Source organism: Zingiber officinale, chromosome 10B (assembly GCF_018446385.1).
Source record: "Zingiber officinale cultivar Zhangliang chromosome 10B, Zo_v1.1, whole genome shotgun sequence".
Classification (NCBI taxonomy): Eukaryota; Viridiplantae; Streptophyta; class Magnoliopsida; order Zingiberales; family Zingiberaceae; genus Zingiber; species Zingiber officinale.
In genome coordinates, this window is record NC_056005.1 from 84809826 (window position 1) to 84820383 (window position 10558).

At 35.6% G+C, this 10558-nt stretch overlaps 1 protein-coding gene across 1 annotated transcript; it reads right to left on the reverse strand.

Moving 5' to 3' along the window:
- Window positions 1-2445: 2445 nt before the first annotated feature.
- On the reverse strand, window positions 2446-9743 carry LOC122029493. Its single transcript, XM_042588495.1, has 2 exons — window positions 9573-9743; window positions 2446-8745 (listed from the first exon to the last, which is right to left on the reverse strand). The coding sequence occupies exon 2, from the start codon at window positions 8622-8624 to the stop codon at window positions 7578-7580; it is 1047 nt and encodes a 348-aa protein (XP_042444429.1). The 5' UTR covers window positions 8625-8745; window positions 9573-9743; the 3' UTR covers window positions 2446-7577.
- Between the last annotated feature and the right edge of the window lie 815 nt (window positions 9744-10558).

Consider the following 10558-nt stretch of genomic DNA (forward strand, 5'->3'; position numbering starts at 1 on the left):
TTCTTCCGCATCATACTAGTTATTTTCTTTGTAAGAATTCTAAATACAAGAGGCAATTAGATATAGTTTTTCGAATAAGTTTTTCAAGTTTGTGTTTCTTTTTTTTTCGAATTTGTGATTCGATTGTTCTTTTTGGTTAACCTAGAGTTATTTAAGGAAATTAAATATTAGCTTTCCTTAAAAGGCTTTGACTAGGCGGTGGTGGTTGCTCCCATATCCAAGAAGGCCATGTGGCTCACCATGTAGTCCTGGAAGCCAATTTTGGAAATTAATATTTAATGGAATTAATAACATAGGTGGATTTGAATCAATAGTGTTAAGTTCCGCTTGCAATTCAAATATAAACCATTAAGAACAGATAAGTTAAATTTGGAATCAATGATGTTAAGTTCCGTCTGCGATTCCTAATTTAACTTCTAAAGAACACAATAGGTTATTTAAGGAAATGTTCAACACTTGTATAAAAATTTTTGTACAGTGGAATCGGTACGTTTTCCTAGGATTAACCAACACATTAATGACGCAGTAAGTTTGTTCTATAAAGGACATCCAACTACTGCCTGCTGTTGATGCACTAACTTCAGCGCTCGGGCCATTATCAATGTTATATTTGAGAGGTGTCCTAAGACAATTGCCTTATAATTTGTAATATTTATTTCGATAAATATAGATTCACTATTTGAGTACACTTTACTTATGTGTTTTAATGGTCTTAAACTCATTTACTGAATGTTCATAATACGATTCATAGCATGGGAGTACTTGTGATTGGATCACAACTAGTGAGAGTATCTACATGTGTAATTATGAAATTATTGAAACATTCCCTATTCAATGAATTGATGTATTTAGACATCATTAATTCTGCGAAACTAGCACGGGTTATACTCCTTGGTCTAACCAAGTAGATGTTACTCACTAGCTGCAGACATTGAGATGTTGAGAGTTAAACATGAATACTAGTTATGGTAACTAGTTCATTGGAGTGACCTGCTGTAAGACTTCATATGGTTCTCTATATATATGGATATGTCTGTGAAGTACTTACTATAGCTCGAGTGCAAGTTTCCTTCGGCTTGAGGTATTCAAGTCACCTTGGTAATGGAGGTTTATACTTTGACATCTTAAGTAAAGTATCTCCTTGGAGATGTGAACCTGAGATGATTGAGTATAAATTGAAGTGCCCGAATGTGTTTGGATAGCCCACAGAGGATTCACCGCTTCTTACGAGGAGATGTATATCATATGACAATTTTTCGGGATTATTACTTAAAGTTTTTACAAAGCATCACATGTTAAGACTATGGTACTCTTATACACATGTAGGAGTCGTTTGAATTCATAGGATGAGAAAATATTACTTGGGCTAGGTGTGACATAGTCAGTCTAGTGGAGATAGATACATAGACCATGTCCTGAACCAAGTGGGTATAAGATGAGTGAAAGGAACAAGACACGACTTATTGTAGCTGCTGAAGAGTTCAGAACTAGTCCTAGAATCAATTGTGATTTTTTGGTTAATTAGGGATTATGATGTATTACTAGGTGTTACTCATGATCGATCCATAATTAAATAGTTAATTATGGGCAACTAAGATAAAGCATAAACCTATAGGGTCACACACACTACGAGTATCTAAAAGATATAAAACAAGTTTGAGAATTCAATTTTTAGATCAAGAGATAAGATGTTTAGTTAAATCAGACAAATGACAAATATAGAAGATATTTTATCGGAACGGAAGCGCTGATGTGTCACATCTCTTATGGAAGAGTTAGATCCTATTTAGTTTAGTAATGAACCAAATTAGTTTAGTTTAAACGAAGTTGGTTTGCCTATGAACCAAACTAAGAGGTTAATGGGTCAAATTTTGGTTAAGGAATTTAGGCCAGATTTGGGCTTTTCTCTCTCTCTCTATATATATATATAAGGTGGAGAGAATAAATAACCAATTCATTATTCATTGGCTTAGGCTTTGGAAAACCCTAGTCCCTCTCCCTCTCCTTGCCTCTCTCTGTCGCCGCCCACTGATCATGCCCCCACACTTAATCTTGGACGTCCCGTTCAAGTCAAGAAAACTAAAAAATCCTACTTAAATGGCACCCCCTAAACAAATTTCTAGACATGATTAGAAATAAAAGAAAGTAAACCATCTAAGATTATCACATTCCAAAAATCTCAAGCATTCATGGACTTCAAACTTTACTCTTGGTTAACCACATAATAATTTCCATCCATCATGAATAAATTGAAATTGATTCACACTAAAAACCTCACAAGATAAAAGTTTTTGTGGCCCTCATCCTATCTCACATGTAATAACGAAAATGGAGAGCACTCATGCTACTTGTGCTTCTTGAACTACCATATGCTTGCTTATCTTCTACTCTCTACCATGATCATGGATATCAATCATATAATAAAGATAAATCATAGGAATGAGAATATAAGAATATGAATCAAATATAATAAAGAAAATTTCTCAAGAAAGACAAGGAAGAAAGAATTAGCAACTAATTTTTGTGGAAGATATAGATACATAAAAATGTTATCTAATGAAATCCTGCCACACTTCCTTATTTCTCTTTTCTTCCTTTCTGAACTACAATTGTATCAATTCTGTTTGAGTTCAATGTATGCTGATTTTTTTCCTGAAAATCTGAGTTCTTGTTTCCTTAAGTATAAATCTAAGAAACCATGTCATTAACTCTCTGTTAAAATATACCATCTTCACTTCAATTCAATTCTAAGCTTTTCAAATTCTTGGCACAAGACTGCACTTACAGATTCAAAACCCATTCTGTGTACCAGCTGTTTAATCTCAACATTCACTGTCCATGCCTTCCCAATTATCTTTTTCAACTTACAGCTCATGAAACATCTTCAATTCAAAGCTTTTAACTTCCCTTCCTTGAATTTTTTTCCTTTTTGTTCAAAATTACAGCACTAATTCCTGTTTCCAGTTTCATTCCCCTGGCTGCTGTTGTTAGACTGAAATTCAGCTTCCTGAAATTTTCTGTTCAACATTTCTGATTTCCAACTTGAACTTGGTACAAATCAGTCTGTAGAGAATCCAAAACTTGCAAAACATTACACACTTCCCCCACACTTAAACTTCAATACGTCTCGGATTGAATCAGCAAAACTTAGCAAACTTTGGCACAAACTGAATTTGACTTGAAATCAGATGTCAATCTCCAAAATGCAGAAATGCTTAATTCTGTTTTCAGCTAGCACACTGTTTGTGTACCAAATACTATCCTTCCCTGCCTTCTTTTCAGATTAGATAACTCTATCTTCAAGCACTTCATGAGTGTAAGTAAAGCAACTGAACACAGTCTTTGGACATTTAGACTGTTCCTAGCATTTCAGAATCTAAGAATTTCTACACGTCTGTCTTGTCCATAATTTGTTTACAAAGCTTGTGATATGATCTTGAATTCTTCTTGAATGAACTAATACTTATCAATTAAATTTCAAATTTTTACCCATAACAATCAGAACATATGTAAAATTGATGTTCAAAAATCCACAAAAGACCAGCAATTCAAATCTTCTGCACTTGAATGCCTCATGAAAACAATTCATCTCTATAGCTCAGTTTCCAGCAAAACAACACCCTCTGAAACATCACTGTGCAGTATCATTTCAGCTTCTAATTTCCTCAAGGATTAAAGCCAAGAAGCTTCAATCTCATTGGATCTTCTCAGTTACATTCTCCACAAATAAAGCTATCTAATTGAGACTTTGATCAAATGTTTTCATTCCAAACTGAACATTCTCTCTTGATCACAGAATCAGAGTTTCTGCAACTCACAATACTAGTTCTAGCACTGCAATTCAATTTTGTAATTTCTGAACACTTGCAACTTTCATTCTGCAGGTTCCTTTGTTGATGCTTTGTATCAACGCTGTGTATTTAACTTCAGATTCTTGATTAGAAAAAGTTGATTTCACTTTGTATTTAAAACCCCACAGATTCACAGTTCCCCTGCTTCAATTTCAACAATTCACAACTCAGAATTTCTTTTTTTTTTATACTTGTTCCTTATTCCAGCCATTCAAATTCCTTACCATCAAAAGATAAAGCTTGTAGAAATCATAGAAAAGCTCAGATACCATTTGCTTTTGCACTCAAAAGAACTTAACTTGGTCCATTCTCTGATCAAACTGCTACACTTAAATCTTGATACAAACATGATACACAATCAAATCTCAGCATCATTCCTACATATTTTCATCCTTATTTCAGTCACAAATTCAGTTTTGCCGTCACTCTGCAGTAACATTCTGTATTAGTGCTGGTATCTGCATTTGCTCTTCATTAATCAGAAGGGTTCAAGGTATTGCACAAGCCATAGTTTTATAAATCTGATTAAGCATTTTTTTAAACTTAAATTCCAGAAGAACAAAGATTTCAGTTCTGCTTAACAAATTCTGTATTCCCTGGATTTGAAATTTCAGAAATCAGCAAATCAAGTTTTCAGCAACCACAGATTTCAGTTTCTTGATCTCTGTTACAGAAACAGATTTTACCACCAAACTTGCTTAATACTTCCTTAGAAAGATCATCCATATCAATACCTTTCTAACAGTCCCTACTCACTGATTCCAGCATTTCAAAATCTTCTTCAACATGTCTTTGAATAGCTTGAGTGTATCACCTTAGTAACAATTTCCATAATTCAAGACTATCTAAGCTTGCTCCATACATGAATAAAATCAAGGAATGATTCTATTTAGCATTTCAATATTACGAGCATTGGACTTAAAACCTTGCTATCCAAAAACAGAATTATCAATTGGCACAAGAAATCCTTAATATAAACAACCTTTTAACAATTGCTCTTCCCAATCTTGAATCACTCCAATCTTTTTCATGCATCCCATTACTTCAAAACAAAATTTAATTCTCACTCTTTCTCCCACACTTCAACTTAATCCTCCTAGGCCAAAATATCATCATATAACAAACCATGTATCCATATCCAAAAGATTAAGAAATAAGAGGAAATGAAATGATATGATGATTAACAAGTAGATAAGCAAGATATTGTGTGGAAGAATATTAAAGCAAATTGATTTACTCTTCACAAATATGATTCAATCCATTGAATTATAGTGTTGAAAGAATCAAAGCAAGTTCTAGAGTGCAATAACACAAGTGCATCACTCAATTAAGGCTTATCCTCACTAGGCATGAAAATGTATCAATCCAATTTACCAATCAAGTGTCCATCATTAAGTAGAAACCTTAAGAAAATTAAAAGTCCATTATTGACATTAAGCTCCAAAATAGATTTTCAAATCTAGCTCACATTCTCTATTCCTAATATGTTATAGAAAACTTGCAAAGGGGGTACCATTTTTTTTCCAAATTCAAACTTTATTCTATAGGAAAATTATAACAGTAAAGAATTTATTCCCATATACTAAACTTATTATTTGAAAACAAAGAATTTATTAAGCAACTAAGCAAGCTAAAAGAAACGAACTAAAAACTAAGTTATGAAAGCAAAGACTTATTATTTGTGAAAGCAAAAATAAAAGCTAAGTTGGAACGAACTCCCCTTTGATTTTGGTGAATTGCATCATTATTGTCCACCTTGTCCACTCTGCATCATTTCCTCCCTCGAAGGAATTTCTTAAGTTGGTTGCTATACACCTTGAAGGGTTGACCAGTAGACACCTCCTGCATCTCAATAACACCATTAGAAAAAATATTGCTAACACAAAAAGTGTTCAATGGGTTAGTTAGTTCCTTTGGTTGTCTCACTGGCTCCACAACTTCCTCTGCAATGTCCTTTGAAATTTCCTGTGATTCAATATCTAGTTCTGATGAAGGTACAATAATTGGTAGTGATTCTTGGGTGCTTGGCTCCATAGCACAAGTCCCTACACTCTTTTCACTTACATCCAATTTAGGTGATTCTTGGGGTATTGATTCCTTGCAATCCCCTACACTTATAGATTCATCCACAGTAGTTTGACCACAATTAGGTGTTATCTCAATTACTTCCCTGTTATCAATACAACCTCCAGAAAGTTTAGATTCACAACCCAATTCATTAGAGCCTGAAACAATTTCATCATAATCCGCATCAATAAAATTCATAGTATCCAGCCATTCGGATTTATAAACACTGAAAATAGAATGATTCTTCTTTTGTTGCATCGTATCAAAAATGCTAAATTGAACAACTACATCAGCAATCTCCATAGATAAAGTTCCAGCATGCACATCAATCTTAGTTCTAGCAGTCTTAAGGAACGGTCTTCCCAAAATAATTGGAGCTCTATTCATTAATACATCGCCTTCCATATCCAAAATGTAGAAATCAGCTGGAAAAATAAGGTCACTCACTTTAACCAAAACATTCTCAATCACTCCAGTTGGATGATCCTGACTACGGTTGGCTAACTGAATAACAACTCCCGTAGGCTGTAGAGGACCAATACCCAATGATAGAAAAACTGATTTCGGCATTACATTAATAGAAGCTCCTAAATCCAGCATAGCATCCTTAAATACATAATTTCCAATAGTACATGGCACAGTGAAAACTCCTGGATCATCACACTTCTGAGGAATAGGTCGAATAAGAGCAGAAACATTTTTTCCCATGCTAACTAATTCATTTCCCTTTAATTTCTTCTTATGCACACATACATCCTTGAGAAATTTTGCATATTTCGGAACTTGCTCTATCATGGTTAACAAGGGCACATTCACCTCCACTTTGCTAAACAAATTGACAAGTTCTTGAAATTCCCTAGCTTTCTCTTCCTCAACATGCTTCTTTTGCTGGATTCTTCTTTGAGGAAAAGGTAATGAAGCAGAAATCTCAGTACCTTGCTGTTGTGATTCTTTCTCTACATTTTGAGCTGAAATTGGAGCTGATTGTGAATCATCTTGTTCTGCTAAACCAAAATTTGTTAAAATCTATTCTGCTGTATTTCTTCCACTGTTCTGTACTGCTTGAGTGGATTCTAAATCCAAATTTCCTGGTACAAGATCTGGTGGATCCGGTACTGGTGCAACAAAATTTGATCCAATTGGAATATTCTTCATTGGTTCGGTTATGGTTCTTCCACTTCGAAGAGTCAACGAACTCACATTCTTTGGGTTTGGCATTGTTTAAGAAGGTAGTTTGCTTGAACCTTGAGCTTGCATTTGATTTAAGTTCGTTGCTAGTTGGCTAATCTGTTTTTCAAGATTTTGCAAAGCTGAATCTGTCCTTTGTTGATATTGCTGCTGCTGTAAAAATAATTGCTGTTGCTGCAAAATTTGTTGCAGCAATTCATCCATCTTCTGTTGTGAATCGGAATTAGAAGAGTTATTAGAACTTCCTTGAGTCAAACTTAACCTTGAAGGTGCTGGAAGTGCATTCTGGATTGCATTTTGCCCCTGCTGAACTTCCTGATTTTGGACTTGCCATTGCTGATTTTGATTTGGAAACTGCTGAAAAGGCTGAAATTGCTGCTGGAATTGATTTGCAGGTTGATAATATTGCTGGAAAGGCTGATTTTGCTGCTGGAAACTTTGCTGAGGTTGCTGGAAATTCTGATTCTGCTGCTAGAATTGATTTGCAGGTTGGTAAGAATGCTGGAAATTCTGATTCGAAGTTGGTTGCTGATAAAATGAATTTCTATACTTGAAATTGGGATGATCTCTCCAACCAGGATTATAAGTAGAAGAATGGGGGTCATATTTTTGAGAAAATTGAGCTCTAGAAAATGCTGCTACTGACTCATCTTGATGAAGATTTGGGCACAATTCTGAATTGTGGTCTTGGCTTGAACAAATGCCACAAACTCCCTTCGATTGATATGGAAAATGTGTACTTGGCAAAATGGAAGCTTGATTAGCATTATTTAGTGCCAATTGCTTTACCAAAGATGTTAACTCCAATAATGAGCTTCTTATCTCTTTTTGTTCATTGGAAACCATTTGAACCTCTGCAACCCCTCTTGTTGTCAAAGCTCTACTTCCAAATTGTTGTGAATTTTCTGCCATGTTTGAAATAAGCTCCCTAGCTTGTTCTGGAGTCTTGTTCACTAAAGCTCCTCCAGCTGCTGCATCTATCATACTTCTGTCCATAGGTAGCAAACCCTCATAGAAGTATTGGACTAGTAGCTGCTCACTGATTTGGTGTTGAGGACAACTTGAACATAATTTCTTGAATCGCTCCCAATAGTCGTATAATGTCTCTCCCACCACTTGCTGAATCCCACAGATACTTTTCCTGATAATTGCAGTCCTTGAAGCTGGAAAGAATTTCTCCAAGAAAGCCTTCTTCATATCAATCCAAGAAGTAATGTATCCTGGTGGCAAATAATACAGCCAATCTTTTGCTACTCCAGTCAATGAAAATGGAAAAGCCCTCAGCTTGATATCTTCTTCTGAGATTCCTTGTGGCTTCATGGTTGAACATACCACATGGAATTCATGCAAATGTCTATTTGGGTCTTCTCCAGATAATCCTTGATATTTGGGCAGCAAATGAATCAATCCAGATCTAAGCTCGAAGTCTCCTGCCAAATCTGGATATGTAATGCAAGAATATTTGAAAGCCTCATCAGGAGCTGCAAGCTCCTTCATTGTTCTGCTATGATCAGCCATAGGGGTATCTGAAGATGATAAAGAACTTCCTGAGTCCTCTGAAATGTTCTCTTGAATCCTCAAAGCTCTGAAGGTCCTTTCAATTTCTGGATCAAAATCAAGTAGTTTACCACACGAGGACCTGGTCATATCACCAAAAATCAATAGTTAGAATAAAAATAGATAGACAATAAAATCAAGAAAGTGAAAACAAAGAAAAGATGAACTATACGCAATCTAAAAAACAAGCAAACTCCACTAGTTTCCCCGACAACGACGCCAAAATTTGGTGTTTACAATTTCCATGTCACATTGTACATCAAATTAATAAAGATCGGAACATTCCAAAACTAAAGATAAACATGTAGCATAAAGTCCCAAGTCGATTCTCACAAGGAAACTAATTGAAGGATGATTGATTTTAGATTAGAATTATTTTTTTCTTTTGAAATTTTCTCCTGATGAAATAGAAGTATCTAATTTTTATTCAAATTCCAAGTGAAGAATTGAAGTGCAATTAATAGATCTAATCTTAAACACAATTAATCTAAATAAAGAAAACTACTTACTCTGCAATTTTGCAACTAAAAGGAATTCATCAGACCTAAATTGCAGAAAATGACATGTGCAGAAAGTTTAATTCGAAACTGGAATTGCAGGAAGAATAACTGTAGCATAGAAATGCAAAACTCTAGCTGTAAAAACAAGAAAGAAAACAGAATTAACTTGCACAAAAGATAACTAAGGAAACAAAACTAGAACTATATAATTCAGAATTAAAGAAACAATGAATTCAATGACAACATCTAAAGGAAACAAAAACGCAGAAACTATAAACAGCACAACTAAACTCTAAGCCATCTCCAATCAAAACTACTCCTCTAACAAGTCTTCCCTTGCTACAACACAAGCTAATTGAATGAAAACTTCAACTCAATTCAATCTCTTCCAGCACCAAGGAGAACTTTCCTAGAAAAGCCGGTGAAGATTGGCACTGCACAGCTCGAAGTTTCGCAGATCTTGAATCCGATTTCTCTGGATCGATACTCTCTGATAGAGAGCAAGCCACTTTCACCGAAGAATTCCCCTGATGATGGCTGAAACAGAGGACATACGAACAGATCTGATCTCCGGAGAGATGTTCACCGGCGCGTGCAAAAGATGCGAGCCTAGAAGCAAAAGAATGGAAGCTCCGAAGTCAATTAAACTCGAAGAGAAGTAGATCTGAAGGAGGATGGGGCCGAAATCCTGGAAGAAGCTCGCCGCGGGATGCGAAGCACAGTGCGGAGGAATCGACGAAGAAGCTGGAACACTGTAGCTTCTCATTTGAACAGATCTCAGATTTGAACCGACGGCTGAGATTGATTTGGAGCTAAATCAATGGTGAAGAGTCATCCAAAATCCGATCTGAAGGTACTGATGTTGATCTAGGGTCTGGATCTACCCTCCCGTAGGTCGGATCGATCAGATCATCACTGGATGGCCCAGATCCGCCCAGTCTTAAATGAACGGTTCAAATTTATTCGGCTGGATCAATGGCTGGATGAACTCAGATCTGGATCAAAACTTCTGGATCTTCATAAATGGCTCAGATCTGCTCCCCATTAAGTTGGATCGGCCAGATCTTCAATGGATGGCTCAGATCTGCTCAATCTTGGATGAACGGCCCATAATACTCCGAGGCTTAATCGACTTGATTTGCCTTTGATTTGAGCCCAAGTGTGGGCCAATCTGATCGGGTCCATACCCCTTTTGATGCCTATAAAATAAGAGTCAAATATTAGCACCAAATACCATGAAAACTAGCTAATTTGCAATTAAATCCAACATCAAATGCAATATTGAGATATGATGCTAATGAGAGATTAAGCTATGAATAAACTAATAAAAACATGCATTATGATTCACAATAATATAGCCAAAATCATGGCTATCACCCACCAAAAGCCAAGGAA

Excerpts from the sequence above, each read along its gene's own strand:
- LOC122029493 (XM_042588495.1), bottom strand. The coding sequence starts at position 8,624 with ATGGCTGATCATAGCAGAACAATGAAGGAGCTTGCAGCTCCTGATGAG.